Genomic DNA, 24,482 nt, shown 5'->3' with positions numbered 1-24,482 from the left:
CCTGTGCCCTGGCGATGCAACTTCTGAGTCCATGTGCTGCAACTGCTGAAGCCCGCATTTCGTAGAGCCTGTGCTCCACGACAAAAGCCACCACAATGAGAAGCCTCTGCACTGCTACTAAGGAGTAGCCCCCACTAGCTGCAACTAGAGAAAAGCCTGCATGAGCAGCAACAAAGACCCAGCACAGCCATAAGTAAATAGGTAAATCAATAAAATTATTCTTAAAAGTCCAACTCAATAGGAAGATATGACAATTCTAAATTTGTATGCACCAAATAACACAGGTTAAAAATATATAAAGCAGAGACTTCCCTGGTGGTCCAGTGACTAAGACTCTATGCTCCCAATGCAGGGGGCCTGGATTCTATCCCTTGGTCAGGGAACTAGATCCCACAGGCTGCAACTAAAACATTCTGCATGCCGCAATGGAGATCAGAGATCTCAAGTGCTGTAACTAAGACCTGGTGCAGCCAAATTAATTAATTAGAAAAATACATAAAGCAAAAATGGTTGAGACTAAAAGAGAACTAGACAAACATACAACCACAGCTGGAGATTTCAAAATACTTTTTTCAGAAGCTCAATCAAAAAAAAAAAAAAAATCAGCAATGGTACAGATGATTCAAAGTAGTTCACCAGTTTGATTCAGTTAAGACATAGAATATATATGCAGAACACATTTCACAAAAGAAGATATACCAATGGCCAAAGAGCACAAGAGAAGATGTTCAACATCACTGATTGTTAGGAAACTCCAAATTGAAACCACAATGAAATAACATTTTATACCACTTGAATGGCTAAAATAAGATCAACATACTAAATCCTGCTGAGGATTCAGAGCAACTAGAACTTTCATACATCGCTGATGAGAGTGTAAATAAGTTCACCACCTCAGAAGACTGCTTAACAGCTTCTTAGAAAATCCTAGCTATTAATATTTACCCAAAATATTGGGGCTGATTTCCGATCTAGGGTGGGAAATGTACACAATGAGAGAAACAGAGTCATGAGTCCCTGATGATGAACACACATCACCTGTAAAAGCAGGCTTGTCAGAAAAAGAAATGCAAACCTGATTAGTCTCTGGATCCAATGACCAATTAACAAGAAATTTCAAGAAAAGAGGAATGTGCTACCTCCACCACGAAGATGCAATTAGCAATGATTGTGGGAAACTCTATAAGACAAATAATCTGGTTTCATTAGCAAATGAATCAAAAGAAGAAGAAAAAAGATGGAAAGAGAACCAAGGATTAAAAAAATTTAATGACACATTAAAATAAACAAAAAACGGGCAAAGTGAAAGGTTGCTGGGGGTGGAGATGGGAAGGGATAGTTAGGGAGGGGGCGCGTGGAGAGTTCTGGGGTGGGGGGGGCAAAATTTTGCCTTCAGACAGGTGTGGTGGTTATACAGGAGTTTGCCTAATTATGGTTCATTAATCTATATGTTTGTTTTATGTGGTTTTTTGTATTCATGTTGTATTTTGCCATTTAAAAAAAGGTTTAAAAAATCATTCAGGAGATGTGGGTGCAGGTTTTTGGGCTTCAACTTCCAATCTCTTAACAAAGCTTCCTAAACCACCACCTATTAGAAAGCTTCAGATGTTTTTACGTAACCAGCATTCCAAGTTGCATTTTAAGCAGCATTAATGAAGGAACTGGGGAGCAGGGACGAATTTCACAGTGGAACAGATTGAGTTTTTGCTTTAGAAAGATCCTTCTGCCACGTGCAATATGGACTGGAGGAGTCTGGAGTCTGACGCACAAGGTCGGAAGTGATGGCAAAGTTCTGACAATCAGAACAGTGGCCTTTGGAGATGGGACAGGATGTAGAGATGAGAAATGTTACAGAGGTAAAACTTCAAAGAGTATTTCCAAATTCTTCAGTTCAGTCTCTCAGTCGTGTCTGACTCTTTGAGACCCCATGGACTGCAGCACGCCAGGCCTCCCTGTCCATCACCAACTCCCAGAGCTTGCTCAAAGTCATGTCCACCAAGTCGGTGATGCCATCCAACCATCTCGTCCTCTGTTGTCCCTTTTCCTCCTGTCTTCAATCTTTCCAAGCATCAGGGTCTTTTCCAGTGAATCAGCTCTTCACATCAGATGGCCAAGGTATTGGAGTTTCAGCTTCAACATCAGCCCTTCGAAAGAATATTCAGACTGATTTCCTTTAGGATTGACTGATTGGATCTCCTTGCTGTCCAAGAGACTCTCAAGAGTCTTCTCCAACACCACAGCTCAAAAGCATCAATTCTTTGGCGCTCAGCTTTCTTTATGGTCCAACTCTCACATACACGACTACTGGAAAAAACATAGCTTTGACTATATGGACCTTTGTTGGCAAAGTGATGTCTCTGCTTTTTAATCTCTGCTGTCTAGGTTTGTCATAGTGTTTCTTCCAAGGAGTAAGTGTCTTTTAACTTCATGGCTGCAGTCACCATCTGCAGTGATTTGGGAGCCCAAGAAAATTAAATCTACCACTGTCCCCATTTTTTCCCCATCTATTTGCCATGAAGTGATGGGACCAGATGCCATAATCTTAGTTTTTTGAATGCTGAGTTTTAAGCCAGTTTTTTCGTTCTCCTCTATCACTTTCATCAAGAGGCTCTTTAGTTCCTCTTTGCTTTCTACTATTAGGGTGGTATCATCTGCATATCTAAGGTTGTTGATAGTTCTCCTGGCAACCTGGATTCCAGCTTGTAATTCATCCAGCCTGGCATTTCACATGATGTACTCTGCATATAAGTTAAATACGCAGGGTGACAATATACAGCCTTGACGTACACGGTTCCCAATTTTGAACTATTTCATTGTTCCACGTCTGGTTCTGTTTCTTCTTGACCTGCATACATATTTCTCAAGAGGCGTGGATTCTAGGGTGGTCTGGTGTTCCCATCTCTTTAAGAATTTTCCACAGTTCGTTGTGATCCACAGTCAAAGGCTTTAGAGTAGTTAGTGAAGCAGAAGTAGACATTTTTCTGGAATTCTCTTGCTATTTCTATGATTTAACAGATGTTGACAATTTGGTTCCTGGTTCCTCTGCCTTTTCTGCATCCAGCTTGAACATCTGGAAGTTCTCTGTTCATGTACTGCTGAAACCTGGCTTGGAGAATTTTGAGTATTTGCTAGCGTGGAATAATTGCAGTTGTATGGTAGTTTGACTATTCTTTGGCACTATCCTTCTTTGGGATTGGAATGAAACTGAGTTTTTCTAGAATCCCAGGTAATTCTCAGGAATTCCAGAAATCATACATTACTCTGTATTTTCCCCAACACTTCATGTGTTTTGGAAAAATAATGATTGACCGTAATAAAAAATAGTGAAAATTTTCTTGAGAGATTGTTATACTAAACATTTCAGGGAAATCCCTGGCAGTTCAGTGGTTAGGAGTCTGTGCCTTCACTGCTGAGGGCTGAGGGTATGGGTTCAACCCCTGGTCAAAGAACTAAGATTCTCACAAGCCTGGCATAGTAGCCAAAAATAAAAATTCAGAGATTTTCTGTTTAAAAAATCATGATTGCAGATGCATGATTTATTATTATTATGAGCCAATATATGACAGGATGGTGTATAGTAATCCCCATCCTCCCTTATCTATGGTTTTGCTTTCCACAGTTTCAGTTACCCATAGTCAACCATGGTCCAGAAATATTAAATGGAAAATATCAGAAACAGTTCATAAGTTTTTAAACTATTACATTTATTTATGCATTTAATTAATTTTTGGCTGTACCACATGGCAGGTAGGACCTTAGTTCCCCGGCCAGGATCAAACCCATGTCCCCTGTATTGGCAGCATAGAATCCTAACCACTAGGCCACCAGGAAAGTCCAATGTTTTATGTTTTAAATTGAGTACCATTCTGAGAAGTGTGATGAAATCTCTAGCCATCCAGCTCCATCCCAACAGAGACATGAATCGTCCCTTTGTCCACATAATCCTGCCTGTGAGTCATTCAGTAGCCATCAGTTACCAGACTGATGGTTGTGGTATCTCAGTGTTTGTGTTCAAATTTAATAAGGGCCACAAGGCCCAAGAGTAGTGATGCTGGCAATTCAGATATACCAAACAGAAGCCATCAAGTGCTTCCTGTAAGTTCCTTTCTAAACTTATAGAAAAAATGTGGAGGTTGCTAAGATCTATGGTAAGAACAAATTTTCTATTTGTGAAATGGTGAAGAAGAAAAAAGAAATTCACACTAGTATTGCTATCTTGCCTCCTAGTGCAAAAGTTACGGCCACAGTGCAAGGTGAGTGCTTAGTTAAGATGGAAAAGACATTAAATTTGAGCAATGTTTTGAGAAAGAGAGAGACCACATTCACATAATTTTCATCACAGTATGTAATTATAATTGTTTTATTTAGTTGGTGTTAATCTACTGTGCTTATTTTATAAAATAAACTTTAGCATGGGTATGTATGTATGTGGAAAAACACAGTACGTGAGTTTCAGGCATCCACTGGCGGTCTTGGAACCTATCACCCCATTGGATAAGGGAGACTACTGTATTCAAAAACATGTAACAATGACCTCTACCACATATAGACCCATGATCATTTACAAAAACATTAAAAAGGGGGAAACATTAACTCAACATAAATGCCAAATAAAGGTCATTTTAAAAATTGAGTGATATCACAAATGTTTATGTTGATTTATGGCAAAAACCATTACAGTATTGTAAAGTAATTATCCCCCAATAAACTAAATAAATTAATTTTTAAAAAAAATAATAAATAGATAAACAATAAGGTCCTACTGCATAGCACAGGGAACTGTATTCAATATAATATAATGAAAAATAATATGTATATGTACAACTGAATCACTTTGCTGTATACCAGAAACTAACACAACATTGTAAATACTCTATACTTAAATAAATAAGTAAAAATAAATAAAAGACAAAAAAATAAAAGAGTCTTGAAAATTTTAAATGCAGTATTAATTGCCCTTGATCTTTGTTTTTATGATAAATATTTCTGGTGTGGAAGAACTGATTTCATTTGCACTGATGTTGGTTGAATTGAGTGTGTTTAAACACATTTTCATGTTGGGTATTAGGTACATGTTGCTTCCTATAACTTTCCTCTTTTTCAGAACGCACTATTTTGCTTTACAAAGAACTATAGCCTAGAGCAAACATTCAAACACTGGAAAATACCAGCTAACATAATTGGGTTCAATTCATTTCAGTCCCTCAGTCATGTCTGACTCTTTGCGACCCCATAATTGTGTAGTATTAGAGTAACATGGCGAAATTACCAAATTAGGGACTTGTTCCCAGATTGCTCAGTTGGTAAAGAATCCGCCTGCAATGCAGGAGACCCCGGTTTGATTCCTGGGTTGGGAAGATCCGCTGGAGAAGGGATAGGCTACCCACTCCAGTATTCTGGCCTGGAGAATTCCATGGACTATACAGTCCACGGGGTCACAAAGAGTTGGATATGACTGAATGATTTTCACTTGGCTTTGCTTCCAAAACTTATTATTTCTTGGAACACTAATCATAGGATTTGAATAAAGCTTACTCATATAATATTTATATAAACATAAATATTCATTTTATTTGCAAGAATGGCTCACAGATTAGCAGCAGACAGGTCCACAAACACATGCTTATAACATGGCAAAAGCTACACACAAAACTGATGACGTGTCCACCAATTCTCTCCTACATGCTCGTGTTCCAGATCCCAGAAATGTTGATCTTGACCTTTGACTCTGAGTGTCAGTATTCCCTGCTCTAACTTTTGACATGTCAGTGAAAGTGAAAGTGAAGTCGCTCAGTCGTGTCTGACTCTGCGACCCCATGGACTATAGCCTACCAGGCTCCTCCATCCGTGGGATTTTCCAATATTTCCAATATTGGAGTGGGTTGCCATTTCCTTCTCCAGGAGATCTTCCCGACCCAGGGACTGAAGCCACGTCTCCCACATTGTAGGGAGACGCTTTACCGTCTGAGCCACCAGGGAAGTCTGACATGTCAGTGGGTTCCTTCAAGCCAGAAACTTCTGTATGTTGATTGCTAAGCTTTGATTTCCACAGAAGAATAGTCATAGCTTTTCCTACCAGCAGAGGTTAGTATCATACAACCCGAGAGAGGGGTTTCCCGGAGGGAGGGAACAGCTGCGTGAGTTGGGTGGGTGCTGATCAAGGCTGTGAACCGACAGGGAGAAGGTCAATGGCGTGCACCTCCTGCTGGAAAGTTCTGCTCTGACCTCTAGACGTTCTACACAGATAGCTTTGGGCTGAGGCATTGGTGGACTCCACCTGTTCCGGACTGTCCACACCCTTCACAGCCTCCAAGCCTTTGCAGGGCTATCCCTCTTCCTGGAGCATCTTTCCTGAACCGCCCCAGTCATCGGGTCTCTCTTCAAACATCATCTCCCTCCACCCTCTCCAGTCACTCTCCTTTAATTCCTTCTCCCCATCCTCCAGAGTCCAGCATTGGTTAATTTATTTGTTTGGTCCCTGTCCTCCCCCTTCCTCACCTCCACCCCCAATGGAATGTCAGGTCTATAAGAGCAACGATCTCTGCTCAATTCCCAGAGTCTAGAACAGTGCCTGGCACAGAGGAGGTGTTCAGTGAATACTCATTGACTCCATGGAGTAGGCAGGTTCAGGCAACTTTTTAAAGCCATCTCTCTGGATTTTTCTCTCCTCGTTTGTCAAAGGGGGAAGGGAACTCCTCTGCAGCCCTTTCCAAAAAGGCATTGTTATTCCCATAAACCGAATCCTTAGCTGAGCTAACGCCTTGTAGGTTTCTGGTCAGATGCAACACTGACTGTGGCCAGTGGGTGGAAGCAAATCACTATGGCTGAACCATGACAAAGCCTGGGCCAGTCAGTGCTCAGAACACCTGAAATTTAATCTCCCAACAGCCAAGCTTGTTATATATATAATATATATATATATATATGTATGTGTGTATGTATATTTGAGAAGCATTTATATATATATTTGAGAAGCAAGACTTTCTTAAACATAGTGTGCTCACCCCTGCGGCCCTAAAGGAAAAACACTGAACTGCTTTTGAAGTCAAATCCCAGCTCTGTCATTTACCAGCGAGGTGACCCCAGGGTTCGCTTCTCTAAAGACGGGGTATTATTTGCTCACTGGGTCATTATGAGTCTCCAGCAGGTAAAGGCTATGGAAGGCAGCATGTGGGCTCAGGAAAGGGCTTTGAGGACTGCAGGTGGAGCCTGGGCCTGCAGAGATCCCCCAGGAGCACCTCATTCTCTAAGCCGCCTCCACCTGCCTGGCTCTCCTCCTCCCAATGACCCCCACTCATTCTACATCTGCACCCACAGAGCAGGTGCCCTCGTGCTGCAGACAAAACGCACCGCGTGGCGGGCCCCCCGCAAACCTCGAGGGGCCACCTGCGCTGGCACTGCCCCCCGTTTCACTGGTCCATTCATCCTTCCACGCTTCTTGTCCCTTTCCCACTCCGCCCCTCTCCTGAGAACACCAGGACCCTCTCCTGCCTCCTTGCTCCCACCATGTACTTGCTTCTTATTCTGCTAAGAAAGAAACCACCAGTAAAGAGTTCCACGTTCTCCCAGCAACCTGCCTGCCCCCGTGGAGGCCCTGGGGGAGTTCCCATCTGGGCGCACCCCCACACAGTCCTCCACCCCACCCCAGAGCTCAGGACGCTAACCCCTCCCACCCACCCACGGAGTTGCTTTGCCACTGTTGCCTCTCTTTCTGCGTCTTAGTTATCTTGCCCTCTGTCAGTCATCCCTATGAGCCTACAAACAAGCTGTAATATCTCTCATCTCAAACCCTCCTTGACCTACAGGCGCCTCTTCCAGCAGCCCTCCAATTTCCTGCTCCTCTTATAGCACAGCCAACTCCCTGGAAGGTGCCCACACCCCATCCTCTCTGGACCCCACTTCCACCAACCTTCCTAGGCGTTAAAACCGCTGGTTAAGATCACCGATGACCTCCGTCTCCCCGATGTCGTTCTCAGCCCTCACCTCACCCGCTCTGGGGAGTCCTGGGCGCAGAGCTGACGGCTGCCGTCTTGGAATATTTCTCCTTTCAGTTCCCAGGACTTGTGTCAACTCTCTGCATATTCACTTCCTGGCTGGGCTGGGCAGTCCCACGGATGGAAAGTCCAACCAGTGTGGACCACGCCCCATGGACGGTCATATCTCCCCTCCCGACCTCTGCCCCGAAACCTGATGCTTGTATCTGACTTCATTTGGAAGTTGGATAGGCTTCTCACACCTGGCTTTTCCAAGATAGAACTCTCCATTTTAATCCCTCTAACCCGCTTCTCCGCCCTCCCTGCATCCGCATCTGTGTACCGCAGCCGCAGCCCAAAGCCCTGGAGTTGTCTGGACTCCTCTCTTTGCCTCTTACCCCACCTCTGACCCCTTCAGAAAGTTCTCTCCTCTTGACCTTTGCAGTCCCTGCTGAACCTGGTGCAGCTCACCATCTGTACTGTGACCACTGTCATTTCCCAAGACTGGCAGGAACCCCTCAACTTCTCTCTACATCCTGTCACGCTATTCACCTGCCCAAACCTGCCAGGGCCTCCCCAGCCCCTTTCCCACCTTCTCTGCCTCAGAGCAAAGTCAGATCCCTGACTCACCGGAAGCTTGATGAGATCAGCCCCTAATCCTCCTCCTGCCTCAACTGCCAACACCTCCCCTCACTCACTCTGCTCACCCACACGGGCTTCTTGCCTGTGAGGGAACACTGTCCATCCCAGGCCTTGGACTTGCTGTTTCCAATGCCTGGAACTCTCTGACTCAGGTAACCGCGAGCTCCCTTCAGATCTCTGCTCACCTGTATGTCCTCAGAGAGGCCTCCCCACTCCCCTCTATCTAAAATAGCACTGTCTTCTATTGCTTACTGGCCCCTTGCTTCACAACACTTATTGCTTACACTTCATTTTATTATTGATTTAGGGGTTTGTTTATGTGCCTTTTCCAACCAGAAAGTTAGCTCCATGAACTTGAATTCTTGTCCATCTTGTTCATCTTCTGTCACCTGTACCTAGAACAGTGCCAGATGTGGTCTAGGCCCTTGCATTTTATTTTATGGATGGATGGATGAGTAGATGGATCAATGGTGAATGGACAGATGGATGGATGGATGGATGGATGGTTAGATGGATGGATGGATAGATGGATGGGTGGAGGGGTGAATAGGTGGATGGATGGATAGATAGGTGGGTGGATGGATAGATGGATGGGTGGTTAGATGGATGGATGGATAGATGGATGGGTGGAGGGGTGAATAGATGGATGCATGGATGTATAGATAAGTGGATGGATAGATGGATGGGTGGATAGGTGGATGGATGGATAGATGGGTGGTTGGAAGGATAGATAGGTGGATGGATGGATGGATATCCACAATCACACAGTAGAATGCCCAAAGGGCAAAACACAGAACACACCAAAATCTCTTGCATCTGAATAAAACTTTATTTTTTCCCTAAAGCCCACTCATATTTGTACTTCCAGACACCACCGGGGAGGTAAGGGTAGATGATTCCACTCTGAATTTTCAGTCTCCAGGAGGAGACACACTATTCAAAGGCTTTCTGAACCAGCCACCTTCCTTGGGTGACATCCACAGATTCATTCCCTCCTCCTCAGATGTTTGCAGGAGAAATCTCTGTAGCCCAAGGGTGCTAGGAGATTCCTCTGGTTGTGGTTGAGCTGGGGAGGCTGCAGCAAGATTGATACGGCTGTTTCTGGCGGGTGGGGAGGACCCTTTGCAGAAGCTGAAGATCAGAGTTTGTCTTGTTTTATCAGGCGAAGCTTTAAAAGGACACAGGACATGTGTGACTTTGGCTTCTGGGGCCTTCTTTCCCTTCCCCCCCTGTAGGAATGTGACCGGCCATTCTGATGTGACTCTACTCCCATCTCTGTCATCTTCCTTCCCTATAGGATGCAATCTCTTTTTGAGCTCAGAACTCCTCAAATGCTGTTATTTTTCAAGTTTTAGCCTGCCCAGGGGGCATGCAGTAGCATTTGCCCTGTTTCTGAGTTGGCTGTGTCCACACCTAGTCCATCCAAGCTCCAAACCTGGGTGTTTCTTAAGGCCAAAGCCAGATCTGAGGCACCCACATGGACCATTAGTTATGAGGCCAGATGCTGTGCATATTTGCTGAGGATACCCAGACCGTGGGGACAGGGGTGATCTCTGAGCAGACCAGACCCGGGATCAGGCCCAGCCAGAAGCAAGTGGACGTGAACTGACCTTGAATGAGAATTTGCATTACCTCACTTAATCCTCTCAACAATCCTGCAAAGGGAATACTAACAGCACCCTCACTTCACAGATGAGAAAACTGAAGCTCTGACCACACTGCCAGGATGTGGTGGAGCCTGGATTCCCTCCAGGCTTGTCTGACTACAATGCCAGTGCTCTCTCCGCTAGATCAGGAGCCTGTGGTTCACGTATATATTTCTGGAAGAACGACAAGGATCACTAACAGATTGAAAGGAAGGACAAAAGCATCTCAAGGTTCTGGTCAATGCATGTTGCTGCATATTCCAGGGCTTGACCTCCAGGGGGCTTTCTTGTAACAGTGCGGGTTCCTTATGCTGCCTCACTCCAGGGTCAAGGGGTTAAGGATCAGAGAGGGCAGGGTTGGCTGCCCGGAAGAGCTAATTTAGGCTTCAGGCCCACTGTAGACAGAGGACAGTTTTGTTCTGTTTTGTTTTTTTTAAATTACTCAGAGAGTGTGTTTGTTTATAGATTTTAGAAAACCAAGAGCACTGCACTTTAGACTTCTAGGCAATCATGTTTCATCTTCATTTGTTCTGCCATTGGCAGAGAAGCAGAGAAAACAGTGTTAAACTTGGTTCGTGTTTAGTCCCTAAGTCGTATCGGGCTCTTTTGAGACCCCATGAACTGTAGCCCACCAGGCTCCTCTGTCCATGGGATTTTACAGCCAAGAATACTGGAGTGGGTTGCCATTTCCTTCTCCACAGAGGACAGTTTTGAACCTTAGATGTTGCCTCATTTCAGAGGTGCCCTAACCCGGCAGTCCCCCAACATTTTTGGCACTAAGGACTGGTTTCCTGAAAGTCAGTTCTTCCATGGACTGGGAGTGGGCGGGAATGGTTTCAGATGATTCAAGCACATTACATTGATCGCATCACCACCTCAGTCAGCTCCATCTCAGAACATCAGGAGTTAGGAGCGCGCATGCGCGGTTCATGGTTCGGGCTCCTATGAGAATCTAATCCCGCCACTGATCTGACAGGAGGCGGAGCCCAGGTAGTAATGTGAGCGATTGGAATGGGCTGTAAGTATAGTTGAAGTTTCTCTCACTCGCCCTCCTGTCACCTGCTGTTCTGCGGCCAGGCCTCCTAACAGGCCACGGACTGGTGCTGGCCCATGGCCCGGGGTTGGGGAGCCCTGGGGTTGCGGGCCCCTGCCCTAACCTCTGTTTCCTCCACGCTGCTCCTCCCCACCAGTCCTGCCCCCAAGCTTCCCTCAGGAGCGCACCGAGGTGACTGGAGCCCCTCCGTTCTGACCGCGTCCAGCATCACGGTGTGGTCTCCGGCAGGCTCCTGTGGAAGGAATGCGCCAGTGAAGGGGTGTTCCAGAGCCCCCTCCACTACCTCAGGAGGCAAACCCCAGGTTGGACCCAGAGGAGATCCTGGGTCAGCGGCTGTGAGGGAGCCTGGAGTTGATGGGGAAGGGATGCCTGGGGAAGGAACCGGGAGGCAGCTGCAAGTGGTCAGAGCAGAGTGGGGCCCGATAGCGGGGGGACCTTGGCCATGAAGCTGAGGGTCAGCTGGGGCCACAGGGCTGCCTGATTCTGCCCACAATGGCATCTACATGTCAGGGCTCTCAGAGCTGCCCAGGTGGTCTACCTTGGACTTACCTGGGGAGATGTTGTAACAGGGTCAACCCCACAGGCAGAGGCCAGTGTCAAAGGTCAGCCAGACATCTTGGGCTTTGCTGAGGCCAGTGGGGGGACTAGGGTATTTCCGGGGCCTGGGACCCCAGGGCTCAGCCACCAACTCCCCTAAACAAGTTCAGATCTTGGTGAGAGCCGCTCACTGCCCACCCCCATTCCTCCTCCTCCAGTCACCTGAGCTCAGGTCCCATGGCATAGTAGATGGAGGCGGGAGAGAAGCCATTGAAGGTGGAGCTCATGACAGACGTGTAGGCGCCCATGAACGGGAAGACCAGCCAGTCGCCCACATCCAGCTCTGGCAGCTGCACCTCCTTCAAGAAGAGCTTGTCCAAGGCATCACACGTGGGGCCAAAGAGGGTGCAGGGGAAGAGGGGCGGCTTGGGGCCGAGCTCCTGCAGGGACACGGCGGTGGGAAATCAAAGAAGATCCCTACACATGTACACCCCTACCCACTCCTCATCAAGCAGGGCATGCCCCAGGGCACCAGCAGGAAGGACTCTGTCATCCACCCACACTGACCAATTCGTGAATGTTCCCTGTGTGCCAGGCATTGCTCTTAACCCACCCTCATGGAGCTTATGCTCTAGAGACTGACTCCAGCCCTGCCAATTCACAAGTGCAAGCACAGATGGGACCTCAGCTTTCCCATCTGTAAAGTGGGAAGATTTTATTTAATAATCACTCAAAATACTGGGCCTCAAACCTAGCTTCATTGAAAGTGCTTGAGGAGTTTTCACAAAGGATCTGGCCAGGGTCCCAAACCATGAGAAAATCTGATATCAGTGGTCTGGGACCTGGTTTGGGCAGAGAAGTATTAAAACTTCCCAGGTGATTCTAATGTGAAGCAAAGTTTGAGAATCTCTATTTTCTAAGTCTCCTGCATCTCCAAGATTCAAGGACTCCAGAACAACAAACAGACCGAAAGACAGACAGCCAAAGAGAAGCATACACCCCTCCACAGACCCACGGACCTAGACACTGGTCTTCCTGCATAGGTGTGAATTGCCAAGCCCACACAGAAGTGCACATGCCAATACACACAGACACACATGCACATCCTGGCACACACAGAAGGCGTGGCAATCCACCAAGCCACCAACAATCTGAGATCCTTAGCCTCTCCCACTGGTAGCAGGGAATCCTGCCCAAGAGGGGCTGAACCAAGCGGTCTCAAGGTCTAGGAGGTGCCAGAGCCATGAAACCTTCTCCTTACCTTCACCACAATGGGCATCCTCGGTTCAGGCTCCCTGGGAAAGATGCGGAATGTGCCGTAGTGGCCATCATTGAGATAGTACAGCAGCTTCCGGCGGCCTCCTGAGGGCGGGCAGAGGTGTGCTCAGCCAGGGCTGACCCTCAACACCCTCCCCCAGCGCCTGCGGGGGAGCCCTGACCCTCTGCCCAGCACTGGATAGCCCCTGTTCCCTGCTGCAGGAGTCTTCTCTGAGCCCACGGACAGTTGGGGCCTGCGCTCCCATGATCCCTCCACTCCCCGCCCCCATCCATCAGTGGTCCCCTCTGCTCGTCTTCATCTTCCTCTTCCAAATTAGAATAATCTAACTGGACCTCCTTAGTGGTCCAATGGTTAAGAATCCACCTGCCGATTCAGGGAATACAGGTTCGATCCCTGGTCTGCGAAGAACCCACATGCCGTGGAGCAGCTAAGCCTGTGCGCCAGACTGCTGAGCCCGCGCTCCGGGGCCTGCGAGCTGCAAGCAGAAGCCCTGTGCCTACAGCCCGTGCTCCAGGCCAGAGCAGTCCCCGCAGTGAGACGTCGGTGCACAACTAGAGAACAGGCCCCACCTGCCAAAACTAGAGAAAGCCTGCATGCCGCAACGAAGACCCAGCACAGCCAATACAGAAAGAATACTCTAACATACCGTATAACCCAGGCATTGTTCTAAGTTCTCTACATGTGTTAAACTATCTAATCCTCCTAACTACACTCTGAGCGGGTTCAGTGAGCCCTACTTTACGGTTGAGAAAACAGTCTTATCAGCAGTCACGTAGGAGACTGTGGCATGGCTAGGATTTGCCCCCAGATTGCAGGTCTCATGTTCTCTGCCCTCCCTTTAGACCAGGTGCCCTGAGCACCTGCTGCATGAGTCAAACTGGGAGCAAATGGTCTTTTCTTGACTTGATTCCATCATGGTTGGCCCTTAGTGATGTGCTAATTCATCAACTTCCTTCCTCAAAGGGGTGCCTGTCTGAACTACATTTTCTTATTTCCTATATTCTTTTTTCCCCCTATATTCTTGATGCTCCAGCATCTGGGGCCTTGCTAACCCTGGCGAGACTGCTCCTCCCCTGGCTGATTAATTTCTAGAGACAGCAAACAACTGCCTTGCAACTATGCCTTGCCCGTGCAAGCCAACCGATCCAACGTCCATACTGCAAACCACCTCCTGGACAGAACTCACAGAACTTAAAGCAGTACCTCTGGCCTAATCTCCCTAGGACAGTTCTTACCCCCGACAACCCACTGAAATTACTCAAACTAGCCAATCCCAAACCTGCCAGTCCAACTCACCACTGCTTCGCCCATTCTGTTCCTCGAAAACCACAACAGAGGCTCCAACCAGTCTTCCCCCTGTGTCCTTCTGTTTCCTTGCCCATCCTGTCCTTCCTCTTATGGCCCTGCATGGCCTGCCTCGCCTCTGGGTTCTCCAGAGGAAGCTTTATGGCAGTTATTTCCAGGTCTTACACAAACCGATTAAAACACATCCCAGGTATTATCACCCTGCTTCTTTAACTTACATGCAGAGTACATCATGTGAAATGCTGGGCTGGATGAAAGTCAAGCTGGAATCAACATTGCTAGGAGAAATATCAACAACCTCAGATATATAGATGATACCACTCTAATGGCAGAAAGTGAAGAGGAACTAAAGAGCCTCTTCATGAAGGTGAGAGAGGAAAGTGAAAAAGCTGGATTGGAACTCAATGTTCAGGGAAGGGAGGTGAGAGGGAGGTTCAATAGGGAGGGGACATATGTATACCTATGGCTGATTCATGTTGATGTTTGGCAGAAACCAACACAATTCTATAAAGCAATTATCTTTCAATTAAAAAAATAAATAAATCTCAACATTCAAAAAACGAAGATCATAGGATCTGGTCCCATCTCTTTATGGTAAATAGATGGGGGAAAAGTAGAAACAGTGACAGATTTTCTTTTCTTGGGGCTCCAAAATCACTGCAGATGGTGACTGCAGTCATGAAATTAAGACGCTTGCTCCTTGGAAGAAAAGCTATGACAAACCTATACAGCATATTGAAAAGAAGAGACATCACTTTGCCAACCAAGGTCCATATAGTCAAAGCTATGGTTTTTCCAGTAATCATGTGTGGATGTGAGAGTGGGACCATAAAGAAGGCTGAGCACCAAAGAATTGATGTGTTAGAACTGTGGTGCTGGAGAAGACTCTTGAGAGTCTCTTGGACAGCAAGAAGATCAAACCAGTCAATCCTAAAGGCAATCAACTCTGAATATTCATTGGAAGGAATGAAGCTGAAGCTGCCATACTTTGGCCACCTGATGGGAAGAGCCAACTCCTTGGAAAAGACCCTGATGCTGGGAAAATCTGAGGGCAGGACGAGAAAAGGCGGCAACAGAGAATGAGATAGTTGGATGGCTTCATCGACTCAATGGACATAAGTTTGAGTAAGCTCTGGGAGATAGTGAAGGACAGGAAACCCTGGTGTGCTGCCGTCCATGGGGTCACAAAATCAGACACACCTTAGCAACTGAACAACAACAAAGTACGTTTAAAAACATTGCCTACCCTGACAAGTATGGGGTACAGCACAATTGTTACCTCCCTCCATCTAAACACTCTGCCTCTATTGATCTTGCCAGTGTAAGCGTGTGATAGCTTTCTCTCCAGCACCATCGTACTTCTGAGGCATATTGAACTAGTGGTCCTGACCCCCAGATCCTTTGGACAGGACCTACTACCAAGGCAGTTTCTTCACAATCACTCTTCATCTGTTCTTAGAATACTGCTTTATGGAATCTAAACTCAGGATTTTGCGCCGATTTCTGTTAGCATCTGAAGCATTTCATAATATTTGGGCATTTAGATGCCCAGATCTTTCTGAATACTGATTTTCTGCCCTCCCCGCTGACCCTGATGTACTTCCTACCATCCTCTCCCCTTTTTCTTAGTTACCATCACTGAAGCCACAGCCCCAGTTGTCCCTAAACTACTTAGTCATGAGAGGTAGTCAAGACACCCCTAAGGTTAAGAGCTCAGGTCAGCTTGGCATATGGTACAAACCCAAGTGCAAAGGTTTGCGTCAGGCAGACCAGGTCCACTTGTACCACTGACCAGCTGTGTTGCCTCGGACAAGTTACTTCCTCTCTCTGAGCCTCACTATCTCTGCCTGTAAAATGGGAATGACCCCAAATTACTTTACAGGGTTGCTGAGCAAAAATGAGAGAAAATACACATTTCACACATAATAGATATTTCATAATTGGCAACTGTTGTTAATATGGAGATAAAAATAATGAGTCCCTAGGGACTTCCTTGGTGGTCCAACAATGAAGACTGTGCTTCCACTGCAGGGGGCATGGGTTCAATCCCCGGTCAGGGAACTGAGATACCACATGCCCCGTGGGGTAGCCAAAAAAAAAAAAAACCACACATACAAAAATTACCCCTTACCATAATAAAGATGCAAATTTAAAAAATAAGCCCTTAATACTTAGACTTTTGTTAAATGATGGCTTGAAATCATAGGCTTCCTATCACAATATCCTTTAATCAGACGTTTTGTGAAGAAATGCAATCAGCTGACACAAGTGCCCTTGGGATTACAAACCTGTGGGCCAATCATTTGTCAAAAGGATGAGGGAGGAGATTAAAGCAGCTTATAAATATTTATATGTCAGTTATCATAAAGCACCAAAGAATAAAAGCACTAAGCCAGTGGGGAAGATCTATTTGTGTTCTCCATCTTATCATGAAATGGAGTTTCTGGTTGGCTCACTTTGTGTGAAAACCAAACGCTGCAAAAATAACAATCTAAAAGAGCTCCTGCAGTGGTTGACCTCGACTGTCAAAGGTTTACCATTACCCTACAGATGTCACCCTTAACCTTCAGGCCATGACGACAATAGTGACTTCTTATATGTATTGTAAGAATTTGCATTTACTCACTATATTTTTGGCACAGGAATCTGCACCTGTTAGATAATGCTTGCTGGATGAATTTAAGGTGCACACCAACACGATTTTGTCCATGAACCTCATGGGTTATGTTCTGTGACTTTACCTCCATAAACGCCGTATAAATCCATTGGCTACTTAGGAAAAATGAAGGCCCTTCATCTTGGTTCTCACCTCCCAGTCTGGGAACAACAAAATAGTGATACTAACAGGTTCATTCTTATACCCAATTCAAAGCTTGTTTCCTACTAACTAGGCATTCGGGGGTGGAGCCCAGACCCCCTGCCCATCCTCTGCTTCAGGGCCCAGGAATGCCTGGACAGTGGCCTGTCCACCCACCGGGCTCCAGCACAGCCTTCTTGGCAATGATGTTGACAGCGGTCATGCAGACAGATGCTGCATAGAAGCGGCCGGGCTCTGCGATGACCTCGACGCCACTCCCCTCGGGGAAGTCCTGGGCCAGGGCGGCGTTGATCACTCCCGCCACCTGCAGGGACAGACCCAGACTTTAACATGGCCAGTCCATCTGAGGGGGCTTCGCCTGCACACTCTCCCTTCATTCCCTTGACAGCTGTGTGGGGAGTTGTTATCTCCATTTTACTAGGGAGGAAACAGGTAGATGCTGTGGTCTTTGGTGGGGAAGTAACTTGCCCAAGGGCACACAGCACCCTGAGATGTCTGAATTTAGGATCACTTAAAATTAATACACAGTCAGCAAAGACAAAATGTTCCCCAGGTCTCAAGGATAACAAACTTCTACCTGACTGTAGCTTAAGGGGGGATAGCAACTAACACATCTAAAGAAAGACACGGAGCCAGATACACACGTGCTCATATATGTACACAGGCAGTGTAAGTGTAGTCAGACAAAGACCTGTCTACAAAGACAAATCTCAGTTACATACACGAATGTGACTCACAGTTCCATGACCTCCTCGTACACAAACAAACACACTCGGTTCCCTGAACCCAAGCTGGAGCACCCGGCTCCCTCTCATCCTCCCCATCACCTCCTCAAACTCAGGGTTGGAGCCTTCCTCTCCGGGGAAGCCCCCTCCGATGTCCAGGAGGCTCATGTCATGCCCAATCCTGCTGCCCATCTCAAACACGCGTCGGCAGTTGGCGATGGCCTTCATGAAGTTATGGGGTGTCTGGCATCTTGAGCCCACATGGAAGCTGAACACACATCAAGTGACATGTAGAGAAACACCCGTGAAAAAGCAAAGGTCAGTAGGAAGAGAGACATAGCCAGAAACACTGAAGCATGGTCATCCTTGAGTTGGAGCACTCAAGACTGTGTGGTGGTCCCCTCTCTTAGCAGCCCCTTCCCAGTGCCTCATGGCAGGGGCTTCCCTTCTTCTCCCCCTTGGAAAGCGTGTGCTCAGACCCTGAAGCCCCATGCCTGTGAGGAGGGCCAAGTCGGGTGAGGCCAGTGCAAATTTTCAAGGGGGTGCCACAATACTAAATTATCAAGATAAAGAACATTTAATGTAGTCGTTGTAAAGAGCAAAACTGGTTTAGAAACATCTGCAATGAAGAAACTACTAAGATGTAATAAAGACAAGATTAGTAATAGTAGGGACTTCCCTGGTAGTCTGGTGGTTAACAATCCACCTTGCAATACAACGGACACAGTCAGTCCCTGATGCGGGAGCTAAGATGCCACGTGCTGCAACTCCTAAGCCCACACGCCACAACTAGAGTCTGTGCTCTGAAACCAAAGATCCCATGTGACACAGCTAAGGCCCGACAAAGCCAAATTAAATAAACACTTAAAAAAAATAAAGGTGCTTTATATATACAAAAGTGGTAACAGTAATTGAACCCTGAAGCAAAAGGAAAAATGAGAAATGCCAATCCTGTCTTTATTTAAAGTTTTTACATTTTTCACATCACGATTTTTTTGCATTATTTTTTATTTTTTCAAATACTGTATTCAGTTCAGTTCAGTTGCTAAAATATTATTTATCTAGAGTACTAACTTTTTTTAACATCCCCTTAAATTTTGCACCCAAGGCCTTTGCCTCCTTTGCCCCACCCTAATCCCAGATAACATCCAGCTTCTTTGCTGAGAACAGAGAAGCTTCATGAGGCCCAGAGGGGCTTCGGCTGACCAGAGCATATCCAGGAAGCCAAAGACTAGAGGTATACAGTTGGAATTTTGTCAAGAGAATGCACTGGTCATAGAAAACACTCTCTTCCAACAACATGAGACAATGCTACACATGGATATCACCATATAGTCAATACTGAAATCAGATTGATTACATTCTCTGCAGCTGAAAATGGAGAAGCTCTATATGTTCAGCAAAAGCAAGACCTGGACCTGGCTATGGCTCAGATCATGAGCTTATAGCAAATTTCAGGCTTAAATTGAATAAAGTAGGGAAAACCACTAGGTCGTTCAGGTATGACCTAAATCAAATCCCTGATGGTTATACAATAGAAGTGACAAATAGATTCAAGGGATTAGATCTGATAAGAGTGCCTGAAGAACTATGGATGGAGGTTCGTGACATCATTGAGGCAGTAAGAAGACAAGTAAGAAAACAAGAAAAAGAAATATAAAAAGACAAAGCGATTGTCTGAGGAGGCCTTACAAATAGTTGAGATAAAAAGAGAAGTGAAAAGCAAGGGAGAAATGGAAAGATGTACCCAACTGAATGCAGAGTTCCAGAGCGTAGCAAGGAAAGAAAAGAAAGCCTTCCTAAGTGAACAATGCAAAGAAACAGAGGAAAACAATAGAATGGGAAAGACTAGAAATCTCTTCAAGAAAATTGGAGACATCAAGGGAACATTTTGTACAAGGATGGGCATGATAAAGGACAGAAATGGTTAGGACCTAACAGAAGCAGAAGAGATTAAGAGGTGGCAAGAACACACAGAACTATACCAAAAATGTCTTAGTGCCCCAGATAGCCACGATGGTATGGTCACTTATCCAGAGCCAGACATCCTGGAGGGTTAAGTTAAGTGGGCCTTAAAAAGCATTAATATGAACAAAGCTAGTGGAGGTGGTGGAATTCCAGCTGAGCTATTTCAAATTGTAAAGATGATGCTATTGAAGTTCTGCACTCAATATGCCAGTAAATTTGGAAAATTTAGCAGTGGCCACAGGACTGGAAAAGGTCTGTTTTCATTCCAATCCCAAAGAAGGGCAGTGCCAAAGAATGTTTGAACTATCGCACAATTGCACTCATTTCACATGCTAGCAAGGCAGTGCTCAAAATCCTTCAAGGTAGGCTTCAGCAGTACATGAGCCAAGAACTTCCAGATTTACAAGCTGGGTTTAGAAAAGGCAGAGGCATTAGAGATCAAATTGTCGACATCCATTGGATCATAGAGAAAGCAAGGGAATTCAAGGAAAACATCTACGTGTGCTTCATTGACTATGTTAAAGCCTTTGACTGTGTGGATCACAACAAACTGTGGAAAATTCTTCAAGAGGTGGGAATACCAGACCACCTTACCTGCCTCCTGAGAAACCTGTACAGAGGTGAAGAAGCAACACTCAGTACAGGACATGGAAAAATGGACAGGTTCAAAATTGGGAAAGGAGTACGGCAAGGTTGTATATCGTCACCCTGCTTATTTAACTTATATGCAGAATACATCATTTGAAATGTTGGACTGAACGAAATCAAGATTGCCAGAAGAAATATCAACAACCTCAGATATGTAGATGATACCATCTATTGGCAGTAAGTGAAGAGGAACTAAAGAGCCTCTTGATGAGGGTGAAAAGGGAGAGTGAAAAAGCTGGCTTAAGACTCAACATTCAAAAAACTAAGATCATGGTATCCAGTCCCATCACTTCATGACAAATAGAAGGGGAAAAAGTGGAAGCAGTGATAGACTTTATTTTCTTGGGCTCCAAAATCACTTCGAATTGTGGCTGCAGCCTTGAAATTTAAAGGTGCTTGCTCCTTGGAAGAAAAGCTATGACAAACCTAGACAGTGTATTAAAAAGCAGAGACGTCACTTTGCCGACAAAGGTCTGTATAGTCAAAGCTACGGTTTTTCCAGCAGTCATGTGTGGATGTGAGAATTGGACCATAAAGAAAGCTGAAGAATTGATGCTTTCAAATTGTGGTGCTCAAGAAGACTCTCGAGAGTCCCTTGGACTGCAAGGATATCAAACCAGTCAATCCTAAAGAAAATAAACCCTGAATTTTCATTGGAAGGACTGATGCTGAAGCTGAAGCTCCAATACTTTGGCCACCAGATGTGAAGAGCTGACTCCTTAGAAAAGACCCTGATGCTGGGAAAGATTGAAGGCAGGAGAAGGGGGTGACCTGAAGAGATGGTTGGATGACATCACTGGCTCAATGGACATGAATTTGAGCAAACTCCAGGAGATAGTGATGGACAGGGAAGCCTGGTGTGCTGCAGTCCACAGGGTCACAAAGAGTCAGACACAACTTAACGACTGAATAACAGCAACAACGGACAGTGGAAACCAAGACTCCTGCCTCCTCCTTTCAAGGCAGGGAAAGCCAGAGCGCTCACCTGGTTCCAACCACTGCCAACCCCAGGTCCCTGGCAGACTTGAGCAGATGTTCACACACCTCCAGTCTGGCCCCAAACTTAGAGCTCAGGGGAAAGATGCTGTCACTGTCCTGGGTCCACAGCCGGAGGACCAGCCTGGGAGAGGGGTGCAAAGGGTATCAGAATTTCTTAGGCACATGAGCCCCGAAGCCCCCCATCCTACCTCCTTCCAGCTTCCCACCCACTTCTGCCTAGTTCCTCTGGACTGTCCAGCTGTGGAGACCCAAAGAGTGAACACACTCACTACCTACAGGCTTCTGTCCAGGCAAGAGAAAGCAGGAAAAGGATAAAATTATAAATATACCTTCTATAGGCCTCCACATTACAGGATCAAAGATGTTAAATAACTTTCCTAAGGTCACACAGCATGTGACAAATGAATCTGAAATGTGATCCCTGGTCTCCCTGACTCCGATACGAGTGTCTTTTCCATAAGGTCAGCTAATGCCAGACCGCCTAGTGCTAGGTTCTGCCCAGTGTCTATGCGGACACAGGCATTGTTTATTTGGCATCAGTGGGCACCAGTGAAGGCATCAGGCCACCAACCCAAATTCTCGTACTTTGCTGCTTTGGCCTGTGCCAGTCACCACATGGGTCTTCCTTCATCTGGTTCCTGCAGCCAGTTCCAACTGCGGGGGTCTCAGGTTTAAGGTCCCTTTTTCCATCTGTCTCTACTTGTTTGCACCCATCCCCTGCTGGTCTCACCTGGCCCCAGGATGATGCTGGGCCACCTTGATTAGCTCCTCCTCGCTGTCAAACACCAAGAGCTTCACCCCGTGGAGGGCAGCAAAGCGGATGTGGGAGACAGGCTTGCAGGGGTTGGCGTAGAGGATGCGTGAGGGGGCCACGCCCAGGTCCAGCACCTGCTCCAGCTCGCCCTGGCATGGGTGACAGCCAGAGGAGGGGGCTGCCTCGCTGCTCCTCTACTTTTTGTGGATGGGAACCCTGGGCATGAGCAAAAGGGACTGCCCTTGACTGAACCTCTATTGTGCAGTGAGCTGAACATGACTGTGCCCTTTAGGCTTCTAGAATCTTCCAAGTGAAAAGGCTGTGCTAGGACAGGAACAGCATCTGTGTCTTCAAGCTTGTGCTTCCCCTCATTCGATTAAACTGTCTGCCTTAGTCACAGCGACCAGTGGGAGGCTGATCCCCCATAGTGCATTCATTTATCCTTTCCCAAACAATTGAGGACTAGGGGTGTCAGCCCCTCTTGAGGAGCTGCAGTCTCCACTCCAGGACCCCCGGCAACTGGCCTTTTTCCCCAGGAAGTGCTGGACTTACGAATGAGTCAGCTGGCCCAGGCTCACCTGGCTGGCACAGTCGAAGTTGGTGCCCAGGGCGGCCAGGACACGTAGCATCCAGGGGCTGCTGTTGCACTTCACCGCATAGAAGGGTGAGACCCGCGGCAGGGCCTGGCGGAAGACCTGGTGGCGGCTGGCCAGCACGCCCAGGTCGGCCACCGTGAAAGCATCTCGGCAGTCCTGCCAGGACAGTGAAAGAGAAAGAGAAGGCTGGGTAGTGGGTTATCTCAGCTAATCCTCAAAACAACACTATGCAGTAAGTACTATTGCTGTTGCCATTTCAGATGTGGAGAAACAAGGTCACTGGCTCAAGGTCACAGAGAAAGTACAGGGCTAAGATAGAGTTTGATACCAGGTCTTCTAACTCTTTTCCAGTAGTCATGTACGCATGTGAGAGCTGGACCATAAAGAAGGCTGAGAGCTGAAGAACTGATACTTTTGTGGTGCTGGAGAAGACTCCTGAGAGTCCCTTGAACTGCAAGGAGATTAAACCAGTTAATCCTAAAGGAAATCAACCCTGACTATTCATTGGAAGGACTGATGCTGAAGCCCCAATACTTTGGCTACCTGATACGAACAGCCACCTCACTGGAAAAGACCCTGATGCTGGGAAAGATTGAAAGCAAAAGGAGAAGGGGCTGGCAGAGAATGAGATGGTTAGATAGCATCACCAACTCAATGAACGTGAATCTGAGTGAACTCTGGGAGACAATGAAGAACAAGGAAGCCTGGTGTGCTACTGTCCAAGGGGTCACAAAGAACTGGACATGACTTAGCAACAGAACAACCACAACTTCTAACTCTTAAAACAGGGGGACAAGAAGGAAACAATCTTTGTAGATCAAGAAGGGGGAAAGACAGCTCCAACCTTCAACCATGCAGCTTGGCACTGGGTAAAACCCCCAAGCGGTGGCATGGGGAGGGAGCTAGAAGGGGACAGAATGACTCTATCACCCCCAGCAGAGCAGAGCTTTGAAATAAGACCTAGGAAACTGACATAAAACCAGAAAACAGAAAGTCTTATTTCTTGCCCACCAAAGCAGGGACTGAGACACCCTCTTCCTTCCCTACTCCCCCCTCCCCTCCCCCTCCCTCTCTACCGAATCAGAGAGCTCCTTGATCTTCTTCAGGACCACGTCCCAGGAAGTTTCTCCAGGCTTCAGGGCAACGAGATCCTTTGGCCATGTGCTTCCAGGGCTTTCTTTGCTCTCCTTTGAGTTCCCAATGGGGATGCTCACCCCGGACACGCCAACAAAACCCTCGGCCAGGTGCAGTTTCGACATCCTAAAAAGGGCTGACACTGAGATAAGACCTCTTTCCTCCTCCCAGCTCCCCGCTGGCCCCGGAGCTAGAGTTCTCAGGCTGTAACTTCTCAGCCCTCCCATTCAGCTACCACAGCTCCATGGAGCCCTCGTGAATTTTCCCATCTGTAAAATGGGCCACTGACCGGGCCCAGCCTGCTTCAGAGACCTGGTAAGGGGCCAAGCAAGACACACAGGCTGTGCACAAGGAGTAGAGGCTTGGCATCCTCTTCTGGGCTCCTCCACACAGATGTTCCCATT

The 24,482-nt window shown here is 46.7% G+C and overlaps 2 protein-coding genes across 2 annotated transcripts in view; both read right to left on the bottom strand.

Moving 5' to 3' along the window:
- TINAGL1 (tubulointerstitial nephritis antigen like 1) overlaps positions 1 to 7,933 on the bottom strand; it is a 36,920-nt gene extending 28,987 nt beyond the window's left edge. The window contains exon 1 of the mRNA XM_061148430.1: positions 7,910 to 7,933. The gene's annotated coding sequence lies outside the window, so the exon portion shown is untranslated. The remainder of the gene's footprint in view (positions 1 to 7,909) is intronic.
- Positions 7,921 to 24,203, bottom strand: LOC133060482 (antizyme inhibitor 2-like). The gene is made up of 11 exons (XM_061147958.1): positions 24,021 to 24,203; positions 22,927 to 23,100; positions 22,325 to 22,497; positions 21,581 to 21,715; positions 18,082 to 18,247; positions 17,411 to 17,558; positions 13,114 to 13,214; positions 12,075 to 12,292; positions 11,599 to 11,707; positions 11,483 to 11,547; positions 7,921 to 7,993 (listed from the first exon to the last, which is right to left on the bottom strand). The coding sequence occupies exons 1-11, from the start codon at positions 24,201 to 24,203 to the stop codon at positions 7,921 to 7,923; spliced, it is 1,545 nt and encodes a 514-aa protein (XP_061003941.1).
- Between the last annotated feature and the right edge of the window lie 279 nt (positions 24,204 to 24,482).

Source organism: Dama dama, chromosome 8 (genome assembly GCF_033118175.1).
Source record: "Dama dama isolate Ldn47 chromosome 8, ASM3311817v1, whole genome shotgun sequence".
NCBI lineage: Eukaryota > Metazoa > Chordata > Mammalia > Artiodactyla > Cervidae > Dama > Dama dama.
Note: the sequence above shows the minus strand (reverse complement) of the source record. Positions and strands in the feature narration are given on the sequence as shown.

Bases quoted from the DNA above. Each gene is read 5' to 3' on its own strand.
- LOC133060482 (XM_061147958.1), bottom strand. From the start codon at position 24,203: ATGTCGAAACTGCACCTGGCCGAGGGTTTTGTTGGCGTGTCCGGGGTG. The intron at 12,293-13,113 runs GTAAGGAGAAGG...GTGTCCCTGCAG, and splicing joins GGATGCCCATTGTGGTGAAG to GAGCTCGGCCCCAAGCCGCC. The intron at 7,994-11,482 runs GTGCGCTCCTGA...AGGACTCCCCAG, and splicing joins GAGGGGCTCCAGTCACCTCG to AGCGGGTGAGGTGAGGGCTG.